We start from the raw sequence: 26,566 nt of genomic DNA on the forward strand, positions 1-26,566 counted from the left end.
CTTTAAAAGTCAGGCAGATGTGGAGGAGCCCCTTTCCTTCTGCATCAAACGGAAGGCAAACTTCACTCATGGCGGGATTTTCCTGCACACTGGCCTCCCCTGTGACCACTGACATTGCCCCGAGTGCCCCGTCTTCAGGGTGCTGCTCTTCTAGATGTAGCGTGGCCCACCCCCGGGCGCTGTTCCCACCAGGGAGGTTTTAGTGGCTCCTTGAACACTGAACATCTGGGTCTATGTCTCTGTGGTTTCCCTGGTGCCTGGCACAGAGTAGGTGCTCAGCAAATAGTCGTCAAATGGATCGACTGACTAAAAGGTTGGGTATGTTTGCAGGGAGGGCAGGAACCAGCCAAGTCCACCTTCCAGGAGCCAAATAATGGATGGGGCTTTGGAAGCCAACCTGGAGGGGAGGTCCTGGAGTGAAGACACCCCCTAGGATGGCCGGGACTGGGCTGTCTGCTTTGCCCCTGATGGAGGTAGGGGGAGTTTTTGAAGACAGTGTCTGATCAAGCAGAGATGCCCTGCTGGTGAGCACCCAGCAGAGCTCCGGGACCTACTCCTTGCATGGGCATATGGCCTGTGCACGTCCTGATCGTTCTTGTTCCTCTAGAAGAGTTCACCTGTGCCTCCAGCTAGAGGAAGCCGGCAGAGTAAGGAGAACAGACACTTGGAGCCAAGGTCCAAGTTCGCTTCTCCTTGCACATCTTTTCCTCGCTACAGAGCCCTGGGCAGTCCCTTGCCTTTTCTCCTCTATGAAATGGGTCTAACTCTGTGTTTGCTGTGCTGCTGAGCATTCAGGTTTCCGCAAGCGATGGGCATTTTCTGGGTATTCAGTCTGTAAGAAGAGTTTCATGGTTATATTTGGTTTCCTAAGAAATTTAAGTAGATTGTTGAGGTCAGGAGTTTTTTAGAGACCCCCCCTGTTTTCATATTTCTGGGTGCTCGGAAAGCAAGGTCTTACATGTTTTTGCAGAACCTAAGGACACGAAACTTTTTGAGGTCTTTCTCATCTCTAGATGCTTCTCCATATGTGTGTGTGTATGTATGTGTGTGTGTGTGTGTGTATATGTGTATATATATGTGTGTGTGTGTGTGTATATATATGTATTTTTTTTTTTTTTTGCCTTCGCCATCTTTATGTCAACATTCCCTTTTTCTTTTTCTTTGCCTGTTTCTGTTTCTTTTTCTTTTAGATAATACCTGGAGTCAGGAAGTTTGTGAACTATGTCTTAGTGAAGAAACAGTCCAGAAATGAATTGTGTATCAGTTAAGGCAGGTGGGCATAAAGAAATCCCCATGACGGGGGGTTCAGACGACACAGGTGATGTTGTCACAGTTCTGGAGGATGGGGGACTCAGATGAGGGTGTCAGTAGGGTTGAGTTCTCGGGAGAGCCCGCTTCCTGCTTGGTGGACGGTGTCTTTTATGTGCACACGAGGGGAGAGAGACCGAGAGGTCTGGGGTCTCTTTATAAGGGCACTAATCCCAGGATGGGGACCCCACCCTTGTGATCCATCTAGCACTGATTACCCTCCCCCCAAAGTCCCCGTCTCCAGATAGTATTCCTTTGGGCTTTAGAGCTTCAGCATATTACTTGTGGGGAGACATGAACATTTCTGTTCCTAGCCTTCCCACCATCTGTTAACAACCATAGACCAGCCTTTGCTCACCGGGGAGAGAAGGAGGGAGTGGTCCGTGTAGGGTGCCTGAACAAAGGGGATCGCCCTTCCAGGCTTCATGTAGTCTGAGGCTGCGAGCTGGTGGTCTCAGGCCCCTCTCCTGCTCTCTGCAGCTCTCCCCTTCGCAGGAGCCCTCCAAATGCTCGCTCAGAGGGGGAATCGCCCCATGCTCACCGAGGCTTCTAGTTAAAGATGGATCGGGGCCAATTTTAATTGCTTATTACTTGCCCACAAACAGAAATCAACATGATACACTCTATTAAATTACCTGCGACACAATCATTTTAAGAAAATGGTTTATGTTCTTTTAATGGCGCTGTTTATTGTCCATAAACTTGCCGGTGTAACCAGGCGCCTCTCTGGCTAATGAAACGCACACATGGAATGTTGTTCTCCGCTTATTGGAAACGTTAGGTGTTCAGCTTTCGCAGGTGCCCGAGTGTCCTGAAAAACCTGCATTTGATTTTCACCTTCTAGGAGAGGGGGGCCTTGCTGTGGGGTTGCATTCATTATCAGGGCCTTATGGCCCCAGAAAGAAGACAGAGGATCTTAAAGATTGTAGGACAGAGATCCAAATCCTGTGGAACCTGGGCTTCTTGGTCTGTTCAGGCTGCTCCAGGGAATCGATAGCACAGACCTGGCGGCTTCTGACCAGCGGCATTTCTGCCTCATGCAGCTGTGGAGCCTGGAGATCTGAGAGGCGGGCTCCCACAGATCCGACATCTGCTGAGGGTCCGGCTGGCTTCCTGGGCCCTACAGGGCCGCCTTCTTGCAGTGTCTTCACATGGCGGGGGGCGAGGGGACTCTCTGTGCTCTCCTTTGTAAGGGCAGTAATCCTAGCATGGGGGCTCCCCCCTCATGACCTCCCAAAGCCCCCCGCTCCTAAGCATCACTTTGGGGCTTAGGATTTCAACTTAATGACCTTGGGGGGACAGCAGTGTTCATCTGTAGCCCCGAGCTTCTGGTTTGCTGGGAGGGAGATAGCACCTGGAGGATGGGGGCTCGCCTTTCGGGGATGAGACAGAGGACCCCCAGGCCTGCCCTGCCAGGTGCTTTTAGACACAGGTGACAGGAAGGGCAGCGAGTGTGCCTACGGGGCTCTGTATGTCACTGAGTCACCTGGCTCGGTTCTGGGAGTCCGGCTCCAGCTCTGGCCAGCCGGTCTTGCTTTCGCTCTGGTCTTGCGTAGTTCTCGGGGACCACCCTTCTCTTGGCCTCCTCTCTGTCTCAGGGGCTCCCCTGCCCCCAGACCGCGGGAATTCAGCACCAGCTCTGTGCACCTTCTCCGGCCTCGACCCACCTTTCCTGTCTTGTCCTTGGCCATCGTCGTCCTTTCTCGTGGCTTGCTTCCCCTTTTGCTGCCACACCAGGGCTGAACTCCCCAGTGAACAGCTTCCAGCTTCCTGGGAACGTGAATTTGTTCTCATCTACCCCAGAACTCTAGGCTCTGGGGCGTTGTTTCTGTCCTGAGCCCAGGCTCTTGTGACCTGCTGCCCTCGGGGTGACAGGGCTTTGCCTCCTCGAGCCCTCCACTGAGATTCTGGCCTCTGAGCTGAAACCACCCCCCCCCCCAAATACTCCTGGGACAATTTGTGAACAGGTCCCTCTCCCTCCTTTGTGGGACCCTGTGATCAGCGATTTCTCCCTCGGCACCCCTGCCCCGCTGTGGGTGTCAGAGGGACCATTCATCCATTTTTCTCTACAGCTGTTAACCGGGGCCTCACTGGGTTCCCCCAAATATGTCAGAAACCTACTAAGAGAAATCACATGCTATGCTTGTTCTGATACAGAAATGCCAAATTGGAAAAGAAAAAAATTCCCCCGAGGTAGAAGAGTGCAAATAAAAGGCTGAAAAGCATCATAGACGACATCCGCGGTAGAGCCTCCCTTGTCATTAATAACCCTTTACAGGACTTGGCCTAGCTGGCCACGGGCAGCAGGGGGCTGCGCCTTGATTACCTGACTCCTTCCAGCGGCATCTCTCTGTATCATAATTACGGGGGTCTGGAAAGACTCCCTAAACTGCTTGGAACAGAGGAGCTTCAGGCTCAAGGTGAGTTCGGAAGCCGTGGGCATCAGAATATACGGCTGCGTGCTGAAAAGCAGACATGCAAGAAATTAAAAATATAGCCCCAGAGGTTTAATGTTGCCTTTTAACTGTGGTTAAATTCATATTCATGTCCTGACTGTCTGTCTGAAAGAGTCTGGGTTGATAAAAGGAAGGTATAAACATATCTCCTTCAAGTGAGTGCTTCTGCAAATCCTATTTTGATAAGGTCTTAAATCCGTTGAGATCAGATCATAAAATCCCCTGCAGTCTCAGCAGGCAATGGAAACAGGGCCCCACAATTTTTTTTTTCTTTCCGTTTTGCATTCAGCCAGAGTAACCTCCCTCCGTCAATGCCTCTGCCCGCCCCCCCTCTCCCTGCACCCCACCGTCTGGGTCCAGTTGGGGGGGGGGCCGGGAAATAGGGACAACATGTGGCGTGTTAGCAACATTTCAAGTGTAAATATTAAACCTGGTTGGTAAATTTTAATTTACCTTTTAATACTTTTCTGGCTTACGCGGGCTATTTTTAGCCTATGAGCACTCAGAGATTTAGTGAGAAACAGGCCGTGATCACTGAAAATGCCAGACGAGAGTCGTTTCTAGCTTAGAAGTTTATCCACTAATAAGTTCTTCATCAGGGGATATTGCTTCCCAGGTGATGCGTGGAGTTTGGGGCCGCGGACGACTGAAGGTGGGGCTGATGTGGTTTATGCCAATAAATTACTGACGGAAGCCCCCAGAATGCACGCCCATGTTCCCGGAAGGGCCCCATGAACTTGCTTCTTCATTTCTGATCGCAGAGTCTCAACTTGCTCTTTCCCATCAGAAAACCCTGTCCGCAGGCGGCCTTTCACGGGGCGGGGTGCGAATCCTCGCAGTCGGCGACAGTGCCGAGCGACTCTGAGAACTCAGAAGATAAAATTCAAGGGAGAACCATCCCCTGCAGAACATTGTGGTCCTTAAACGCTTATGTGGTTTGCTGTTGATACAGAAATCTATCCTTTGAAGATGGCATCTGAGTGGAAATGTGCTCTGGAAAAATCTCTCGCTGATGCCGCCCAGTTTCCTCTTCCGATGGAAGTATTTAAGGTAAGATGTCGGCTCCTGGCGACTCGTGTTCTTCTCCACACTCCCCCTTCTCCCGTGGAAGGTGTCTCGCAGCCCGTCGTCTCCTGCTGTCGGGCTACCGGCCCACTCGCGCTGCACATGTTTAAAATGTTCTCTCTGTGCTTTTGCTCTGTTTCGTCATGTCCACGAGTTCCTCCTGTCACAGGATCCTGACGAAGGCGTGGCTTCACCATTTTTCTGCACGTTGTATTATTATAGAATAATAACACCTCCTTTGCACTCCCTCACCCCTTACGAAGGGAACAGGACATGTAGCAAGTCTATTTCGGGTACTGGTTTGGTAAAAATAATAGAAAATGATGCTCCTCTTGATGCTTCGGTTTCCTGGGTGGCCCGAGAAGCTGGTGTGAGTATGTGATGGGTTGTAGGCCTGGGGAGACGCCAGCAGAAAGCGGGGGACACAGCTGAAACAGATCACCGGGTTCTTAACACTTGAAAATGATGCCGTGGGCAGGGATGATCCTTGCGGCCCAGAGGGAGTCCCGAAATGTCCTCTGCCTCCCTGGACCCTGAGTCCTTGGGCCTTTCAATCGGGGTTGCTGTCGGCTGACGGAAAGTCGCTTTCCAGGCCCGAGGGGGCCTGTTTCCACCCCATATGTCCCCATGGGGACCGAAATGCCGATGGTGTGATGTGCCACGGGGAGCAAGAGTTTAGGGTCTGGGCGCAGACATGGGCTTCCTGAATTTCAGTTACCCTGAAGGTCCCTCAGATTTGAAGCCCGTCACGGCAAATTGTGAACTTTCTCGAGCTGCACTGTCCTTGTTTGCAAGATCGGACTTAAAAAGATGGTTTTTGCAACTGGGGATAAAATCATGTTCTGAAGTTACCAAGTAGATGAATTTTACAGCATTTTGACCCTCCTGAATTTGAGGAACAGCCTAGAGGGGACGGGCGGCCAGGGGTAGTGATCGCCGGCAATGCCACGAACAAGGATCTTTCCTACCTTTCTTGCTTTCCTGATAACACCCTCCCCTGGAAAAGATACAAATAATAAAACCAGCTTTCAGTTTTCCATAACCCACTCAGTTCCACGGTGTCTGTGTGTCCCCCCCCCTGCCGCCGGGGACCCCAACAGTTGGGGTCTACCTTCTCCGTGGTGGCCTTCGTAGTATTTTAAGTGTGTACATGTCCCTTACTCTCGAAACAATAGATTTTCTTTGGAAGGATATTCTGTGAGCAGCTCGAAAAGTGACAGATGAAAGTGTAAATTCGTGCCTCTTGTCTAGACCTGGAAGTTGCCCCCAGAAGTGTGTCCGTCCCTGACGTGCTCTCCTGCCCCTGTGAGGGGACCCTGCACCCTCACTTTTGTGGGGATCACCTCCCTGCTTCTCTTTGTACTGTTACGGCCGGTGTCTGTCCTCCTAAGTGTTGTGTATTTGCTTTTCACAATGTAAGAAGCAGGTATAAGCCTAGTTACTTCAGAAGAGGTTTTTTTCCTGGGGTGCCTGGCTGGCTCCGTCAGTGGAGCATCTGACTCTTGATCTCTGGGTTGTGGGTTCGAGCCCCACACTGGGTGTAGAGATGACTTAGGAAAAAAAATCTTAAAAAAGAAAAAAAAGGAGGAAGAGGCCTTGTCCCGCTCTTTGGAGGGGAAAATAGCTGTGTGATGTTTGGGTAGTAAGCGGGCGTTGCTTTTCCTCAGTTGACTAGAGTTAGCCAAATCATGAGCTGGTCTTAAGAGAATTAGGGTTTATCAGAGTTGACCTGTCTGTCGGAGCTGCAGCCTGAACTCCAGGTACTGGACAGCCTGAGAAGTACAGGTAGGAGCCAGGTGGTTCCTGCCGTTCTCTGCTTTCCTGGCTTCCTCTGTTCCAGGAGTAGGCACCATCTTCTGTGGAGTGTTCTCCTCGGCTCCAGGTGGCTGGGCCTAGAGCAGGGACTGGGACCTTGTTTGGTATTTGATCAGAACAAGACAAATACTGGCCACAGTCTTCGTCAGCCTTGCCTTGGCGTTCTCCGCTCAGGTCGTGAAGATGTACAAGGCGGAAGCCATCTTCATTCAAGATAGCAGCCTCCGAGATCCTTCTCATGTTGAGCGAGGGAGACTGTCTTTGTTCTCTCTTCATGCTTCACTGATGTTTGGGTAGAGAATTCTAGGCTCGCTGTCACTTTTCTCAAGAATTTGGAGGTGTCACTCCACATTTTCCCCTCCCTTCTCCGGACTCTTGCATCTTCCTCCATTAGTCTGCGGGTTGGCAGTGGATGGCCGTGGTTGGACATCAGTTTTCTTCCACAGTACTGACCACTCCGGTGTCTGTAGCTCATGCCTTTAATTTGGGGATGTTTCTTTTTTAAAATGATGGCTTCCACCATCACTTTCTTGATCAGTGAGTATGTGGACATGCTATTCCTAGACTGCTTTTTACTTTTTTTTTTTCCAAAATCTCAATTCTGCTTTTCGTTTCCTTGTCTGTTGGCATCACTACGAGAAGTTTTCTGAACTTATTTGTGCGGTTGTGTTTTTGCTGAATGCTGTTCGCAGCCTCCTCTTCATACCACATGGACGCATGAGTTTATCTTGTTGGAATTACGGATTTTTGAAAGTCTTCTTTTTTTTTTTCCCTGAATAACTTGTTCCCTCCATGTTGCTTTGGTTCCTGTTGTTCTTATTGGAGGCTGAAAATCTTTGCCCATGGCTGTTAAGTACTAGGTGGGGTTAGAAAGCTAAGGGCAGAGCTGGTCAGTGTAGACAGCCCTCAGAGAGCCACTTCTTTGTTAAGGTGGTGTTTCTTCTTTAGCTGATTTAGCCAGACTGTCCATGTCTTCTTGCCTAACTGAAGCTTCAGGAGGGCAAGGACTGCATCTTTCGTGATCAGTGTGGAATGCATTCAACAAGACTCCAAGGCAGCAGCCAGAAATCCTGTCAAATGTGTGATTTGTTTAGGTGTATTTAACTCATTGATGTAAATAAAATATTTTGAGTTAATAGAGTTGTGGATTACTGGATATACAGACTTACTGTTCAGAACCGGGAAGACTACGACAGAAAAGGTAGAGTGGCTACTAATCCCAATACGGTTTTAATTAATAATTTACTAGTTCATTAAACATTATTGAACAGCTACTCTCTGTAAAAGGCTGTTGATGAGGTCTCGTCATTCATCTGCATTTTTCAAAATGTGACCTTCTTCCCTCACTTTTGGGTCTTCCTGTTAGAATTCTGACTGTTCTTTGGGCAGGCTGCTGAGAGTTCTCCTGGTACTCAGTGTTTCGTTCATAATCAGCCGTTGCTCTAAGAGTCGATACGGACTATTTCCTGGTTTTCGCAGGACAGATGCAATGGACGTGCCATAAATAAAAATGGGTCCAGTTGGAAAGTACGTGTTCTTAAAGCCCATGAGGGACTTTGATGAATGTTCTCTCATTTCAATTCGGTGGGAAAGAAGTGGGCAGTTTCACTCTCTTAACCATAACCACGCATCGGAGCGTTGGAGGGCGTGGACGTTTACACACTGAATTTTGGAATCGTGAGAGCAACCACCATCCTGAGGCTGTTGTAATAAATTACCACAAACTGTGTGGCTCAGAGCAATGGGAATTTACTGGGTCATAGTTTTGGAGGCTAGAAGTGGAAATGGGACTGTCGGTAGGGCCATGCTCTCTCCCAAGCTTCCAAGGCAGAGGCCTTCCCGGGAGTGTGTCCTGGTTCTGGTGGTGGCCCACTGTCCTTAGGATCTCTTGGGTTGTGGCAGCTTACTTCCAGTCTCTGCCCTCATGTGGCCTTCTCTCTGCTCTTTGCCTGTCCCAGTTTCCCTCTGCTTATGGGGACAGCCGTCACTGGCTGTGGCCTGTGCTTGTGCTGGTAGACCTCAATTTAACTCCACTGCACCTGCAAAGGCCTTGTTTCTCAGTAATGTCCCATTCCCAGGTTCTGGATGGATGCGAATGTTTAGGGGACATTATGCAACTCAGTACAACCGCATTTCCTGAATGTCCAGTAATTTAAGAAATACTATAATAGTACTTCCTACTGAGTTATACTACTTACACAGGAGTAATTAAGCTCAGAGAAATTGCATGGGGGCATGGGATGAAGTTCAGACCATCTTTTTTTTGTTTTGTTTTGTTTTTTTGTTTTTTCATTTATTTATTTTCAGCATAACAGTATTCATTATTTTTTCACCACACCCAGTGCTCCATGCAATCCGTGCCCTCTATAATACCCACCACCTGGTACCCCGACCCCACCCCCGCCACTTAAAACCCCTCAGATTGTTTTTCAGAGTCCATAGTCTCTCATGATTCACCTCCCCTTCCAATTTACCCCGACTCCCTTCTCTCTAACTCCCCATGTCCTCCATGCTTTTTGTTATGCTCCACAAATAAGCGAAGCCGTATGATAATTGACTCAACGGATGAATGGATAAGGAAGATGTGGTCCAGACCATCTTAATAGTTGCTTCATGTTAATAAAAAAAACAAGTTTTTTTTTGTCTCAAATTTTTGGAAGTTTTTGAACAGCATTCTGCCGGGTACAAAAATAGAACTAAGGTGTTTTTTTTCTCCCCCACTCTGTTATCACTGTTTGATTATCACTGTTTCTCTGCAGGCCGACTTATTTCTATTATTTTCATTATGGTAAAAGGTATACATGCTTGGATTCAGCCACGAATCCCTCTAGATGTGTGTTGTTATGGAAAATTTCCACAGTGTCCAGCTGTTGGAATACAGATATGCATGTTTAATGTCTGGAGGTGAGCAGTATTTCAAAGCAGTTCTTTTTTATTATTATTATTTTTACACAGTAGACAAAGTGGGTATTTTGGCAGAATGAATCTCATTAAGCTGTGGCGTTTGTCACTCTGGGGATGTGTTCACACATGTGCTTTGGTATCTGTGTATCTGTGTCTAGAAACACAGTCTGCTAGCGTTAACATGCAGGATTCCTCATCGCGCAGGAATATGGACAGTAATGACGTAAAAACAAGCTCATCGTTAGTATTCCTGCTGTGATTTACCCTTGATTTGAGAGAACACTTGGAATGGCTTTTGGGTGCCGTGGTTTAGTGGGAATTCTGATTTCCCTAATTTGGAAAATGCAGATGATTTTCAGAAGTGTCCATTCATTTGAAAGACAACGGCCTCGTGAAATGGGTACCAAACAAAGTGAAAGTGAAGAGAAAAATGCATTATATTGAAAAACAAATAATGGAAAGAAATTTTTTGTTTGTAAGCCAGCCTTGTTATTAAGGGACCTGATAGGTTTGCTAAGACAATCCGTATATTACTACTTGTTTATGCCTGAAGAAAGGTAAGGTTACAGAGGTGACCATGGTGCATATCAGCACGGCGTCTCATGGCTTCCTTTCTCACTCATTAGGCAATCTTTGCAACCCAGCGTTTGGTTGTTGACAAGTCCCACCATCCACGTGATGAGACTAGGAGAAAGCGGCCAGAGCAATTTCTGTTCTGTTTCAGTTTTCAGTTGCACAGACTATTCTGATGCACGGATTTGGGGGAATTCAGTTAAATCTTAAAAGTGGAGCCTGGGGGGTGCCTGGGTGGCTCAGTTGGTTAAGCGGCTGCCTTCGGCTCAGCTCATGATTCCAGGGTCCTGGGATCAAGCCCCACATCAGGCTCCCTGCTTAGCGGAGAGCCTGCTTCTCTCTCTCCCTCTGCCTGCCTCTCTGCTTGCTTGTGCTCTCTCTCTCTCTGTCAAATAAAGGAATAAAATCCTTTTTTTTTTTTTAAGATTTTATTTGTTTATTTGATGGACAGAAATCACAAGTAGGCAGAGAGACAGGCAGCGGGGGTTGGGGGGAGCAAGCTCCCCACTGAGCAGGGAGCCCAATGTGGGGCTTGATCCCAGGACCCTGAGATCATGACCTGAGCTGAAGGCAGAGGCTTTAACCCACTGAGCCACCCAGGTGATTCAATAAATAAAATCTTCAAAAAAAAAAAAAAAAAAGGAGTCTAGGGAGATAGGAAAAGGTGTGTAGCTCCCAATTAATGTAACATTACACGTGCCAGACATTCAGAAACCTTCTCTAATCAAAGTTCCTTTTTATTCTCTGCAATTCTCATAAGCCATAGTCTACATTTCTAACTCCATTCATCTGCCAGTGCTAAGTTGTGGACATTTCAGTGATGACTCCCACATACATCAAAAGGATCTACAGGTAAGAAGCCAGAGTCCCCAGTTTGCCAGTTAATTGAAATAAAGCATTTTTCCCTGAGGGAAATCTGATGTGTAGCTCAGGGAAAGAAAGCACGTACCCCATCGGACTTCATTCGTGACCACACCTTGTAATTGCAAGGAAAGAATGTTCCTGGAAATGTCACTAAAACCCATTATCCATTTTTATCCCTTAAAGAAGTGAACTTGCTCAAATATCTTTTTTTCTCATTCCATTCGGGAAAAAAAGTTTAAAATCTCAAGTGTGTTGAAAATTCCAAGTAAGCTAGAGATTGGCAGTGGAGTGGCAGTAAGTCTAAGCCACAGAGGCGAACCCAGAACCATAGCATCGTCCCCGAAGCCTGGCTCTTCTCCGTGCCTGCGTCAGGTCCCCAGCTCAACCCCAGGGTTAGTGAGCCCAGGACTCCCAGAAGTAAGAAGAGGTCATACTCATGGTTAGTCCATGACAACAAAAGGCTGTAAAGCAAAATTAGCGGAAGGAAGAGCAGCCTGGCATGCACCCCGGAAACTGATGCGGAAGCCTCCAAGGGTCCTCTCAGGAGTGTCCAGGGACAACTCAGTGACAGCATGTGCTCACGGTTGTCCTCCAGGGGAGCTCACCAGAGCCCTGACCCGGGGTTTGATTGGGGGCTGGCCATGTAGGCACCCCCAGCCTAGCATGGGCCCGAGTCCTAGTCTCCCAGAAGGAAATTGAAATCCTACTGTTTGTGCAAACAATCTTGGCACAGTGGCCACTCTTGTAGGTGAGGGGAGCTTTGTATCAGTATAAAGTGCTGTTTCCAAGCCTCTTCTCAGAGGGCAGCCCAGGGCTAACCCTGCAGGCAGGCCGTCTGCAAGGACTGCGGTCTCTGGCCTGCTGTGCTGTTACTGCTCTTCTGCACACCTCTGTTCCATCCGTCGACAAAGCCTGGTGGCTCCAGGCTCACAGACCTCCCCGAGCTCAGTCACTCTCCTCTTGGTCCATCAGCCCAGCCTCCAGGACAGTCTGCTGTCCCTCTGTCCTGGACTGCTGCGTGAGTTTCAGAACTCTGTCCCTGACTGCTGGCCATTGCTTCTCGTGGTCAGCGAGATTCTTTTCAGACAAAATTCAGATCCTGTGACTCTTCCTCTTGTAACTCTCCGGGGGCATCTGCTCTGGCTTGGGGCATGCTGTCCCAGGTCCCGCATGGTCCTGCTCCCTGTGGGCTCTCCCAGCCCGTCTCCCAAGGCCCTGCTGTGTGGCACCCCCGCTTCGGGCAGATGCCGCCCCTCCCATGCAGAGCTGCCCCTGCTCTGGCCTTTGCTATCATGCTCTGTCACCGGGAACGTGACCAACGGCCTGCCCAGCCTCTTCCCTCACTGGGTTCAGGCCTCTGCTTACCATATGCAGCAGCACCCCCTCCCCCCACCGGTCCTCCTCCATCACTGTGCTTCTCGTAACACCTATCCCCACACGTGTGCTATACTAATTTGCCTTTTCGGCTTTGGATCTGTTTCCCTTAGCTGGAGCGTAAGCTCCGTTCTCCGGGCCATGAACGGTGCCTGATGCAGCGTAAGTGCTCAGTAAAAATTCTTGAATGGTTTTAGTGAAGAAGTCAGTACAGAGATTGACTCAGAAGAGTGGAGACTCCGAGGTCGCAAGTGTTAGTCCTTGGGGCGGACCCCGTGGGAGTGTGATGCGGTGAGCCGTGGTGGGTGGGCTGAGGAGCTGGTGTTTCCGTGACCAGCTCAGATGACCTGTGTCCGTCTGTGGCTGAGCGGAAACTGCCGAGAGCACCGAGGAGAATATTCGGGATGCGGTGGAGTCGAGGAGGTATCTCCGCGTCCGTGGGATCCCGTGGCTCGTGAGGTTGCCGTGCCCATGTGTGTGTCTTGCTGACGGGGATTGGATTCACTAGGTTGTGTGTGGGCTTGTTTTCTTGTCAGAGTGTCTGGCCCTCCCTACCTCACCTTACAAAATCTCTTCGTAAGGTGCTAGGTGTCCTGTATCGTTTGCTCATGAAACAGATCGGTGTAGATAACCGGGAGCTTGAGGAATGTCCTCCACTGTCGTTGGCCAGTAGCTGGCCTGGAGGGACTGTGCTCTGCTTTCTGGGTCTCTGTTGTTCCACCGTACGGCTTTTTCCCAGTGTCCCATCCACGTTCCTCAGATACACACCAAAACCGCATAGATGAGCTGTGTTTGGGTGGGGACAGCCCATAATTCTGGATTATTTCTGTTTTTATCAGAAGCTGAGGAGAGATGTGTTTTTCTTTTTCTTTTTCTTTTTTTTTTTAAAGATTTTTATTTATTTGAGAGAGAGAGAGGGAGAGAGGAGCAGGTCAGAGGGAGAAGCAGACTCTCCATGGAACTGGGAGCCCGATGTGGGACTCGATCCTAGAACTCCGAGATCATGACCTGAGCCAAAGGCAGTCGCCCAACCAACTAAGACACCCAGGCACCCAAGATGTGTTTTTCAATGGGATAGGAACGCCCAGAACTCCAGCCACAATCCGTCCCCTTATTGCCAGTTCCCGATCGGTATCTGTGGCTGCTGTGGAGGCTTGGGAAGCTGAGGTCGTGGTGGCTGCCGCTTTTCCTTCATCAGGACCCACAGCAGGTTAGAAGAGAGTCCTTGGTCAGGTGCTTGGGAAAAACACCCGGTCTCCTGGTGTCTGTTGTCTTTGACAGAAGCCTCGGTTAAAAGGATCCCAGCCTCTGTGTACGCAGCTGATTTTCCTTAAAGGACGCCCTCGCACGCGTTCATAAAGGGCTCTCGAAATGGCCACGTGGCAAGCCGGGTGGCTTTGGTCCCATCTCAAGCGGTGCCTATTGCGATTTTTTTGTTGCGGCGCGCTCTCTCTGGCGGTTAGCGCTGAGCCAAGAGAGGTGCCACCCGTAGCCACGGTTAGTAGTCGTGTTTCCAGCATGAGCAAACGGACCAAGAGACGGAGACGTTCCAGGCACGTACCGCCCTCCCCGCGAAGAGCCTCGGGCACGCTCCTGCCGCCTTGAAACCCCCCCCCCCCCGGCCTGCGATTTCTTCCGCTCCCTTCAGCTTTGAGTTATGTACCTGTCGGTGTGAATGTCGATTTAACCCGTCGGACGGAAGCTCTTCTGTGTTTGAGGTTGGGAGACCGAGGTGAGAGGCTGGAGAGAGAAGACGAAGCGTGGCGACGGGAGGAGAGCTTCTTTCTTCTTCCATCTGCTGCCGCCGAAGGGGTGGGAAAGCCTGGGAGCTGTTCCCTGATGGTGGATGGCGATGTGGTTTCTATGGTGACTGATTTCTTTTCCTCTCGTTCCGCCGCTAAATCCAGCAACAACAACAAAAACCCCTCACAGCTAAGTTTGGCCATCGGGGGGGACACTTAGATTCTCACCGAAATCTGCTGCAGGCCCCCTGTGTGGGGCCAACTCTTCATTTCTTTGGCATGACGTTCCCTGTCCCGCGTGGCACGGTGTCTATACCAGACAGTTTCGCAACGAAAGGGTCTCATCAAGTTAAACTCAAATGCTCTTTTTCAAGAAGGGCTGTTTTTGACGGGGTGGGGGGTCATTTTGGCGTCAGAGGCACGGCTCACCCCCTGGGAGCCTACCCGTCCTGGGCTCACCGCACACCTGCGTGGGAAGGCTCTGCCTGGCACGTGCAGCGCCCCTCCGAAGCCGTTCCTGTGGCGTTCAAGATTCTGGAGAGGTGTTTGAAGACGAGCCTCTGCGGCGCGCTGGACGGCGGGGAAGGTCAGGCCTTCCTGATGTGTAGAGGCGCGCGGGAGGGTCCGTTGGCGGCGGTTCCTCGTGTGCTTTGGGTTCATGGCCCGTGGTGGGTGAATTGTGTAATGGCAAGAGGACGATGGGGGCCGCCTCGTTTATTATGAGCGTAGGAGACAGTCTTGGGAGAGACACACTGAAGAGGGCAACTTTGGTCAGATGATGAAGGTAACTGCAAACACCACAGAGCCTGCGTCTTCGGCGTTGGGGCTAACCACGGCACGCACGCGGGGGCCCAGATGCTGCTGCCTGCGGTGGGCCTGGTAGCGCTCGCTGTTCGATCTGCACAGCCAGATTTTAAGAAGAGAGTCAGCTTTCCCTTATCTGCTGCCTGAGTTCTCATTCCCAAACGGCTTCTGTGGGCCGCTGATGAGTCTTGCTCCCACCAGTCACTGCGGTTTCGGGGAAGGCAGGATGACACGAGCGTGGACTCGGCGTGATTGGGGTTGGGGCGTGGGGCAGGGGCCCAGCGGAGCTGCCTGAGACAGAAACATTGCAAAGTGACTGTCGCGTCGTATTTTTATTTTGTTCAGATTTTCCGTGTCCCTCTCCGTTAATCAGAACAATGAAGAAGTGATTCTGCTTGTTTCTTCTACAAGGGACTTGGTAATGGGGCACAATGAAATTGTATAGAGGCTGGTTTTTTCCACTAAAAACACACAGAGATCCTTTGTAGGTTAAGTTGGACCTTTTTTTTTATTTTTTAATATTTTGAATTTGTTGACAGAGAAGGGGAGCACGCAAGTAGAGGGAAGAGCAGAGCGAGAGAGAGAATCTTCAGCAGGCTCCATGCTCAGGGCAGAACCCGACACAGGGCTCGATCTCACGACCCTGAGATCATGACCTGAACCAGAATCAAGAGTCGGACGCTCCACCACATGAGCCCCCCCCCCCCCGGGGGGCCCCGGTTAGATTGGACTTTTAATCTCCACCTGCCTTTCATAAACAGGCACCTGCAAATTGCAGTATCTCCAAAGGGGAGACCAGTGTAAGGAGGTGTCTAAATGCTTTCCTTCGGGGGTTTATGATCTGATGGAAAGGGAGCACCCAGCACACTTCTGGTTCAGTGCCGGGAACCCCCAGCTGTCCCTGAGCTCCGTCCTGCCTTGAGAAAGTGTGTGTGTGTCGTGGGTGGGATGACATGTGCTTGGACGGCCATCCAGCCCGAGCGGCCCTCTCTTGATGGCATGAAATCAAGGGGAAGATGAAAATCGCCTCCAGGATTGTCTCCAGCCTCACGTAGAACCAGGATAAACAAATCAGATAAACGTGTACATGAATATATAATGCTGCATTTAACATTTAGGAAGAGGAAAGGACTCTGTCAAATTAAAAAAAAATCTTTTAAAAAAAAAAAAAAGAAGAGGAAAGGATAAGTTTAGAATAGTGGAGACTCGGCTTAAAGCTTGTTCGTAGCTACCAAGATGCCCCGTGTGGGGTTGCCGGTGAGATTTCTGGGTCCCAGCGGGACTGATTCTTGTCCCTGGCGTCTTGATTTTCCTAAAGGTCCGTACGTGCGTGCATACTTAACTCCAGTCTGCAAGGGAATTCTGAAACCTTCGTCCTCTCGATTGCGATTTTGTACACGCGGGTCCGTTCGCTGGACCTCAGTTGTTCCTGAGCTGCCGATGATTCCGAGAGGCTGCGGGTGTGCCCGTGGGGGGCCAGGACAGGAGCCAGGCCAGGCCAGGAAGTGTCACAAATCCTTGTTCTTGTGTGGTAAGTCTCCCCGCTTCGGAGTATCTCTGGAATACATAGATACCCTTTCAGAGCCATCAGGGTGCGGTGCAAAGGCACAGGATGAAAAGCGTTGGTAAAGCTGGGGAGACTTCGCGTGAATGGGGGCATCGTGCCCCCGTGGGAGCTCGTTCCCGATGAGGGTTCTGATTACTGAGCCCCACGGGGTGGGACAAATGGCCCCGGGCCCTCTCCACGTGCTGGGACATTATCTGCACAGCAGCGTGACGCGGTGGGTGTCCTTGGGCTTCTGGGACCCTTGGGGAGTCGTCAGGCTCAGAGAGGTCGATCCCCTGTCCGGCCCTGGGCCGGGAGCCCGTGGTGGGCCCAGCATGCACACAGAGACCTATCAGCATCCCAGGGCCGAGCTCGTTTTCTTTAGAAGTGAACACGGGTGTTTAGAGGCTGAGCCCAGTGAATATTCTTGCAATGAAGAATGAGAATATAAATCCCAAGAGTGTGTGGGATTTGCCTATCGAAGGATCAGGTCAGCTGGGGTCTGCCGAGTGACCCTCCTTGTTAAGTCGCCTCTGACAGAGGCTCGGCTGGCGTGTTTTTTTTTTTTTTTTTAATTTTTAAAAAGATTTTACTTATTTGAGGGAGTGAGAAAGTGAGAGAGGGAGGGAGAGAGCACAAGCAGGTGGAGGGGAAGGGAGAGAGGGAGAAGCAGTCTCGCCGCTGAGCAGGGAGCCGGACGTGGGGTCTCGATCCCAGGACCCCTGTTTCTTTCAAACGCCTGCACTCCGCACCTGTTGTGGGCCGGTAGGAGGGGCCCCGTTTTCCCTTGAGTGCAAATGGCTTGGGAAGAAGCCTGTGACCAGTCTGGGTCAGCGGTATTTGAGGAAGCCAGCTCCATGGTTCGTAGCATGGGTGACCTGGCTTTTCAGAGGAGACGTGGGGGAGGGGCAGCTCTCTCTTCTTTCTCTGCCCATTATCCGACCTGGCTGAGGACCCTGGGACCCCACAGCCGGGGACCCCACGGCCCCGAGAAGAGCTGACTGAGGGAGGAGGTCCCCAGAGCGTGGAGAAGGACGAAATGAATCCGGGCCGTGTACGGCATGGTTGCTTGCCCCCTTGACGAGCAGCCTCGAGTGGAACAATGTGTTGTGGGATGTCACAGATTTCCTTACAGCGTATGCCAGTTCAAGTAGGGTTTTCTGGCCTGGCCATGTTAAGGTGGCCTCAGGGATCAGTACCCGCTAGGTGACTCGTCTGTGTGCGGGTTTGAAGTGAGAGTTTACTACTAAAAAATAACAGACCCTTTGCTGCCGTGGGGGGAGGCAGGCAGGTTAACGAGTCCCCGAGTCATCTGTCATCACTGTATTATACACAGAGTATGTGTGCGGGTGTGGTGTGTGTTTTCTCTTCCATCGTGGCATCTTCTCATGTCCTACGCTAGATGTTCAGCGTGGTGGCCTGGGGGAGGGTAAGTAGCGACACTGGGTCTGCGATTGTAGACCGACCCAGATGCCCTGTCCAGATTTCCAGGGATGGTCTGCAGGGCTCCTCAAACCCAAGAGATGCGGAGAGCTGCCGGGTTGGCTAAATGTTGGAGACAGAGGCGCAGGGGACCAAGGGACCATGGACAGTGAAGAGGGAGGAGCCCACACATGTAGGGGTCCCCTCTCCAGCGGGGAGGATTTGCTGGTCAGGGGCGTGTGGAGCGTCTAGAGGTGGAGCGTCTGGAGGCGGGTGCAGGTGCCTCCGTGGCTGGCGGCCGGAGAGGCGGAGGACCGTCCCATAGTGCTGAGGACAGCGCCCCCAGCAAACATGATCGGCCCCCAAAGGCCAGCAGTGGCAGGAGAAGACTTAGCCCAGCGAATACTTTCCTCCCCCGGGAACAGGTGGACGGTAGCAGTCAGGACAGCAAGGTTGTGAGGAAGGTGCTGGAGACTTCGAGCCATTACCAGGTCTGTGCCAGGTGGCCTGGCCGTTGGCACGTGCAGTGACGGGATCGTGCCCACCTGCGTCAGAACACCGTTCAGAGGAGCCGGTGCTGGTCCATGTCTAGAAGGCTCGGAGCACAAACTCGGCCTGCTTTGTGGGACAGTTGTGCTCCTCACCCGCTCTTCTGTCTCCAAAGGGTGGTGTCCTCCCGAGTGGGGACCGATCGGGGCTGTGGTCCTAATTTGCAGGACAAGCTTTGGGTTGCATCGGGGTTGGCAGCCGAAGGGGCACCCAACAGTATGTTCCATCCCTGGGGTGTGAAGGTTGGACTCCCCAAGCAGAGTGGCCAGCGTGCTCTTCCTCGGCCCAGGGCGCTGGGACGCGTCCCAGCCCCTCCCCCGAGTGTTGTCATAGAAACGGGAAGAGATGCCCTGGCTTTATCAGGGAGAGGATGAACTAAGTGCGGGAATGTAATCACCGTTTACCCACACACAGGAAATCAGCCGTGGCTTTTCCCATAGTGCTGCTGCTATGAGTAAACCTGAATTTCTTGCCACTTACAAATGCTTTTATGTGCTAAATGGTAATCAATGAAAGGCGTTCTCTGTGCTCTGCTTCATTTTTATTTTTATTTTTTTAAACCTGGTGTGCCAGTTTTTGGACTTACTGTGAAATACGTCTTCCTCTAGTTACCTGTTATAAATCTTGTGGTTCAGGTTGAAGTATATACGGTACTACATTTTCTCATTACGATTTTTTAACTTGATTTACTGCGTGACTCGTAGATAAAACCACTATTTACAGCTGTAAGTAAAGAATGGATATGCTGATTAGTGTTCAGCGTACAGATTTTTTTATTACATTTTCGTTATAAATATTTCATTGGCTAAATTTAATTCAGGGCAGTGGAATTAAAACGTAATAATGCTATTGATTTAATAAATGCTGGCATCTTCATGTCCGTTTTTAGATGAAACTAAGATAATGAGAGTAATTTTCTAGTGAACGTATGAGCACTAGATCTCAGGTAGAACAAAAAGAGGAACAATATGATAAATCACACCAGATTTTTTATTTTTTTTTAGCACATCTCATGCTGATAGGAGTAAAGGCGTTAAAGCATATAGTTCATTATATATCAATTTGAATGTAATACTAATTAAAACTTTCCTTTGACTTCTCTGAAGCCTATTCTTCGAAATCATGTAAATTAATTGAGGCCTTTGAAACGATGCCTGTGCGATGTTTGAGTGCCCTGTGGACCAAAAAAGTGCCTTGCTGGAACTGAGTAAAATTACACCGTGCAGTATCTCTGTTGAGACAGTAAGAGATGGGGGTGCTCGGGGCACCTGGGGGGCTCAGTGGAGCGTCCGACGCTTGATCTCAGCTCAGGTCTCGATCTTGGGGTGGTGAGCGTGAGCCTCCATTGGGCTCCAAGCTGAGCGTGGAGCCTACTTTAAAAAAAAAAAAAGAGGTTTTGGTGCTTAAAAAAATGCGGTGGGGAGGCAAATTGGCAAATACCTATCTGTTTTTTTGCCCATTTTATTTCAGATCAACATAAGCAAAAAGGAGAAGACGAAGAATTAAAGGCCGAGGCTCGTATGCCCCCCCCACCACCCCAGAAAATGTTCTGTAGCGTTTGATGGTGGAGCTTGGGTTAGGAGTCTGGTTTCCACAGAGGGAGTCTGCTTTTCTCACACTGAAATCCTCACCAAGTGCACTTTAATTGTATTGTGTTAATTAGCTTGAACCCATTCCCCCCGGGGTCCCATGCTTACAACGTCCTGTCAGGCGAGGTGTGTTTCTCCAGTGAGGCAGGGTGGGAAGGAGCATCAGCTATTTTAGGAGTCGGTGATGGCCACACAGCACGTTTTGAGGGCATAACCTGCTGCTCCACCAGCCCCGAAAGTAAATGCAGAGAGATGAGTCGGGCTCAAGGAGGAATGTGGCCCACGAGAGGCACCGCAGACGGTGGAGCATTCTATCTTTCCCGTACCCTCTGTCTGCTGTGTCCTGCTCGGTCTCTGCTTCATCTCCTGGAGATTAATACTCAGGGCCGCTTGTCTGTTTTATAAGGGGCTTCGCTGCTCACCCTGAAGCTTTCTCACTCTGCCGGAGATGTTTGGCGTGCTGCTTCCTCCCGGATGACTAACAGGGAGACCGCTCTGTGCACTGGTGTTTCTTCAGTAGCTGGGTTTGATCCTTCCAGAAGCCGCTGGAACCTTTTCCGGGCACGGCAGTCTCTTCCAAGGCAGGGACCGCAGCAGGGGCTGATGTGGGCCGTGGTGGGTGACCGGGGTGGACCCCTGCACCAGGCAGGGGGGATGCCCCGAGGTCGTCCGATCTCCTTGACCTCTGCCTCTGGAGTGAAGTAGAATGAGACATCAGGGGGGCTGGGAAGCCGAACAGCCAGAGACACCATGGTTCGTCCACACTTCCCTTTCTAGCCTGACAGTTTGTACTTCTCTCTCCTTGCTCGTTTTCTAAGTAAATTTCAAGCTTCTCCGCGTCAGGACTACATCCCCGGCTTGCTCCCCATTCCGTGTACATTAATGCGTGACCCGTGGCATTTAAAATACTCCTGATGGGTTGAGATGTGTGTGCCCTTTGCAGCCGGGAACATGGACTGGCTGAACCACGTTTATCAGATTAACCTGTCTGCGTTAACGTTGATAATGTGAGGAGATGGGTATCGATGAAGCATAGCCTGCTTACAGGGCACGGTAGTCATTTTGCCGCACACAGTTCTTAAATCTTCGTTGGCTTCAAGAACACGCGAAAGCAGTCACAATCCCTTGTTGATTTTTGAGGAAGACCGTGTATGGACATGCTGGGCGTAATTTTTAGTGTCGCAATTCTCTGATGCTTTTTTTTTTTTTTTTTTAACATGCCATTGGAAAAGTATTAGGAATTAACAGCAGAAATTTGGAGGTCAAGTGAATGATTAGTATTAATACCTGTTACTTTTTAACCTGGCAATACCTATCTGTGAAATAAAATTTTAGGAGCCCATAAGCTATGAAAGTTTTATTTGTTTGTTTACTGATGAACGATGGATAAATAAAAGATCCTTTATGGCTTTTGCTTCCCAGTCTGGTCTGTACGCCGAAGCTAAGCATGGATGTGGTCAGACCACTTGGGTTTGGATCTGGCTTTTCTGGTGAGCTCTGTGTCCTTGCTTGGATAAGTTAACCTCTCTGTGTCTTAGTTTCCTTGCTGTAAGATGGACACTCCCCCATAGTCTGCTGTGAGGGAAAGGTGGTAATACAAGAAAGTACTCACAGGTATTTGCAGTGTGCTGTTTGACATCACACGCCAAACCAAGTTATTCTCAGTGCAGAGTGCCTGAGTGGTCACGGGCGAGGGCAGGAGCTCCTGGGTTCTGGAAAGACCAAAGCTGATGGAGAACAGAAGTTGATGTACACATAATCTCTTTTGCCGAAAATAAGGTTCCCTGAAGAGCAATTATTAAGGTAGGCTGGTAAGACAGTCCTCCAGCAAAATGAATGGCGTTTTACTTCTGATCAATATAAAACCACTCCAGGGCAAAAATAAAATGTGGAGCAACGGGTGTAGATGGGAAGGACATAGCCCATCTTTGTTAAACGAAAGTTTTTCTGTAAGCAATTTAACTGGACTCCCGGACATTTAAATAAACAGTATTTCTTGAGTGGGACAGGCGTGTTTGTGAACGCACTGAGGATTTAGTAATCCCTCCTGATTTCAGGAATAACATCATTCTTGATCCAATAATTGTGAGGTGTGAATGATGCCCTAGAGCTTTGCAAAGGCAGGAATGCATCGTTCAAACCAGAGTGGATTTTCTGTTATCTCTCAGTAGATAATCAGTTTTGCGAATCATCTTCAAGGGCCAGGAACTCTGTTTTTTAACATCGAGAATGATTAGCTGTGTTTGTGTAAATGAACGCGTGTACTCTGACTGCATTCGCAGCCCAAAGTAAATGGTCTTGGGGGGGTGATTACATTTGTTTTTCAATGAGAGTGTCTATACATGTCCTCATATACGAATATAAATGTACTTATATGCACAGAGAGAGCTCAGAAGGTCTATGCGTTGTCTTATTTAAAATTTACTGGCATCGAATTCTTTAATTATCATAAAAAACTCTATTTTTTAAGAATGTCAATGACTCCCTTTGCCTTTTTTGATCAGACTTAAATGCCTAAACCTGGTATTTTAAGACCCAGCCTCCAGAGCTAAATTTACGAAGCCACTTTTCCATAATCTTTTCTTTACCCTTCCAAGTCTTGTGCTTTCCTGTTTCAAATCAGGATTCACTCCTGTAAATCCTCGGGTTGCCATCGTAGTGGCAGTAGTGATTTTTATAGGCTGCAGTAAACCTGTTCCTTCTGGAATTTCTTTAAGGCTGGATCTTCGATAGCTCTTCTTTGTTTTTCTCCTTCCTTCTCTGATAATGTGTGTGCGTGTGTGTGTGCGTGCACGCGCGTGTGTGCTCTGCGTCACATAGTACTCTGTGTGTGTGTATGTGTGTGGTACGTTGGTGGTGTTTAATGCATGCTTATTGACTGAACCATAGACTATGGAATTGGAATGAATATTGAGAAGTCATCTCGTTTTGGACGTTTCTTTAGCTCACTCCAGTAAATACATGTTGGGGTCTTTATAGGATGACTGAGGAACACGAACGAGAGAGTTCAGCTCTGGCTGGGAAGTATTGCCCCAAACATGTGGACTGTCTATCCTGTTTGTTTCGAGATCTCCAGGGGCCAGCTGGAGGTTTCCCTGGCCAGCCCTCTGAGCGGATACCCTTCTGGACAGAAACACTGGAGCAGCAGATGGACCGTCATAATTGAACTCAAGATCATCTTGAGTTCATCTTTTCTCCTGGATTTTAAAAAATTTCATTGTGTTGACTTGGCTTTGAAACGGGGGGTCATTGCAGGATTGTTCTTTTTTCTTTTTTCTTTTATTTTAATGTACTGATTAAACAGGGACTTTAAGAAAGGGGAAGGTGGGAACGGGGGTGCAGGCCCGTGTCGCACAGTTGATGGGCTTGTCTCCGGAATGGAGACTTTGCGTTTAAGGGGCTCTTCTGCGTGGATGTGGATTATTCGAGACTGGAATAGAAACGCCTGTGTTTGGGTGCAGCTACCTCGCATTATGTCTGGCTTCCTTTTTCGGTATATTAAACACTATAGGGTTGAAAAATTGTCACATGGTTTGGAACAAAAACAGATACATCTCCTCAAGGCGGAGGTCCGTGTGCTTGCAAGTGATAGAAAGCTGGTAGCAGTAGTTTAACATGTAGGAAATCTGAGCCATGATTAACAAGGAGAAGACTCCTTTGTGAACCTTTGCTCACTGAGCATTAGCCTTAAATTGCTTAAAAATTCTTGTAAAGAAATAAAAAGATTTTATTTATGTGTTTGAGAGAGAGAGAAAGAACATGCAGGACCAGGTTGGAGGGGCAGAAGGAGAGGGAGAAGCAAACCCCCATGGAGCAGGCAGCCCGACACGGGACTCGATCCCAGGACCCTGGGACCGTGACCTGAGCTGAAGGCAGATGCTGAGCCGACGGAGCCACCCAGGCGCCACCTTCAATTGCTTAGAAATATTTTACGGTCACTGAGATAAAATACCATCAACACCATTTAAATTTTTAAAAAATAATCATGTCATTAGTACTTTATTTTCATCTCACATATGTCTTTGTATGATTTTGACGTGAATGATATGGATGAGCAGAGAGATAGAGACACTCGGTGGTCGACAGACAAGCCCGTGGACCCCTCCAGGAAGGAGGGAGGAAGCTGTGTGATTTCTGCATGAAATGATGCCCACTTTACCTCGCGATGGAGTCTGATGCCGAATACACTGAAATCCTCAATGGTAAACACTTGTAACTCCAGCTGCAGCTCTGGAAGGAGGTTATCTGAGGAGCAAATTGTTGCCCTAAGCCTTGATGCTCTATTTCTAAGGGAAGCAGCCAGTGCCTGGTCCTACCCGACAACTGTGAATGAGATAAGGCAGCTGTGAAGGGATGTCTAGTAGCGGAGGGCTCCTGTTGCCGCAGAGTTTTCAACACAAGCCTGGGATCTGTGTTGGAGAGATTGGGGAGGGCTTGGAGCATTGATCCAGGAGGAGAGTGAAGATGGTCAAGGACTTCAGGTCAGTGGTCAAGGTCAAACTGAGATCCTGGGCTGTAGAGAGGGTCTGGCCGCCCTGCGTCAGCCCTGCTCGGAGGCTGGCTCCGCTCAGAGCAAAGGCAGGAACAGAAGTATCTCAGGCAGAGAGCGGGCCCAGAGCTGAAATCGTGAAGGGCTGAAGACGGTGGGTAGATCTGAAGCCCGGAATGCGGTCAGGAACCCCGGACGGTGGAAACACAGAGGAGAAGCCAAGCCAGGTAAGGGACCAAAGTTGCAAGGAGAGTGCCGTGGGCAGAGGCGGCCAGAAGCTACACCTTTCCTGAGATTGGCGAGCCGCGTCTCAGAAGTGTTTAGCCTTGCAGGTGTGAGTCATGAGGGAGCACGGCGGCGAGGAGGGGCGTCTGATCGCACAGAGAAGCAGAACTTCTGTGAAAACCTTGCCTCATTCCGGGCCGTTCATCGTACAGTGGACCCCAGAACCGCGCGGATGTGAACTCCAGCTACACGCAGATTTTGTTCGCTCGATACAGTCGAGTGCTGGAAATGTGTTCTCGCTGTGAATTTCTTACTAACGTCGTCTCTAGGGTACTCTGTTTTAAGAATATGGTATATCATTCAGACAACTTATAAAATATGTGGTAATCGACTGTTTATGGGACCAGTAAGGCTTTTCTGGTCAGTGGTAGACTTGTAACTTTTGGGGAAGTCCAAAGGTACGTGCAGATTCTCGACTGTGTGGGAGGTCAGCGTCCCTAACTGCCGCGTCACTCAAGGCTGGGCTGGAGTTACACGTGGGTCCTTAGTACGTGAGGACATTTCTGTCCTATCAGGCAGGCGAACAATGACCACTTCAACTTGTTGACTGTATTGAGGCCAAGTTTACATTACGGTTTGGGAGTAACTCCTTCTTTCCTAAGGGGAATTAGAAACGGAAAAGTATTTAACTGCGTAACCGATTCATATGCCTCAGTTCCCGCTGCTGCTGAGATACTGGGGGGTGCTGGTGTCTGACAGGAACTGTAATGTTCCGTCTTTTCATTGAGGTGTCACCTCGTGCTTTTGGGTTCAAGTTTACTGCTTTTGTCTCATCCCCTGTGGTTTCTGGCCCTGTCTTGGCACTGTGCTTAACACTGTGTTAATATGCATTAATTCTCTCTACTGCTTCTTTGATTTTTTTTTTTTTTTTCCCTAAGCCAGCTTCCCAGCCACCGGTAAAAAACCAACACTGTCGTGGTACCTGGGTAGCTCGGTCGGTGAAGCGTCTGCCTTTGGTTCAGGTCATGGTCTTGGGGTCCTGGGATCGAGCCTGGTGTCGGGCTCCCTGCTCAGTGGGGCATCTGCTTCTCCCTCTGCCCCTGCCTGACCCCCTCCCCATTCTGCTTGTGCTCGCTGGCTCTTTCTCAAATAAATAAAATCTTAAAAAACCCATTGTATTAAGTATAAGACAATAAAATCATCTCTTGCCTTTAAGAATATTTCCTTGTGTTTTGCGTCCTGTGCTTATGACTTTTGTCAAGGGTTAGCTGTTACGTTCTTAAGGGATCCGTAAAGATTGAGAATGGGCTAGCTCCCTCCGTGAGTTTTTTGTCATAGGCCGTGGCGCACCGAACACATCCGTTCTTGGCTGTCACCCACCTCACCCCGCCCCCGCACTTGGCGGCACCCTTCACTTCAGTCAGACCCAGGATTTATTGTGCACCCACTGGGTTGCTGATCCCTTGGTGGACGACTGTGGCGACATGAGAAGGGTCCTTGTGGTTCTGTGGGTGTCTGAAGCCAGTGACACAGTGAAGGGATGGGGAGTTTCGTAAGCAGGTCTTCTGTGCCCCGACTGGCTCTGGCTAGGGGAGCCGTCCCAGCCCCACAGGACTCCGTGTGACGATCCTCAGAGTCACGCGTGTAGAATGACATCATTGAATTATTTAAAAATCCACTTTAGATTTGCAGATGAAAGAAAGTAGTAGTAGATCCCTCGGTCCTTGCATACTTCCCAGCCAACCGATGTGTTTAGAAACAGCAGGATTTATTTGCAGCTGTTAACGCCCTCAGCGACGGGCTGCAAGTACGTTGATTTTATTCACTAGCATTTATCCAGG

The 26,566-nt window shown here is 49.6% G+C and overlaps 1 protein-coding gene across 8 annotated transcripts in view; it reads left to right on the forward strand.

The window, feature by feature from the left end:
* The window catches only part of SFMBT2 (Scm like with four mbt domains 2), a 302,416-nt gene that overhangs the window by 115,970 nt on the left and 159,880 nt on the right, over positions 1 to 26,566 (forward strand). For all 8 annotated transcript variants that reach the window (XM_082740949.1, XM_082740950.1, XM_082740951.1 and 5 more), the window contains one exon: positions 4,717 to 4,814. In XM_082740949.1, coding sequence (XP_082597075.1) covers positions 4,717 to 4,814 — 98 coding nt within the window. The remainder of the gene's footprint in view (positions 1 to 4,716; positions 4,815 to 26,566) is intronic.

Source organism: Mustela nivalis (assembly GCF_964662115.1).
Source record: "Mustela nivalis genome assembly, chromosome: 7".
NCBI lineage: Eukaryota > Metazoa > Chordata > Mammalia > Carnivora > Mustelidae > Mustela > Mustela nivalis.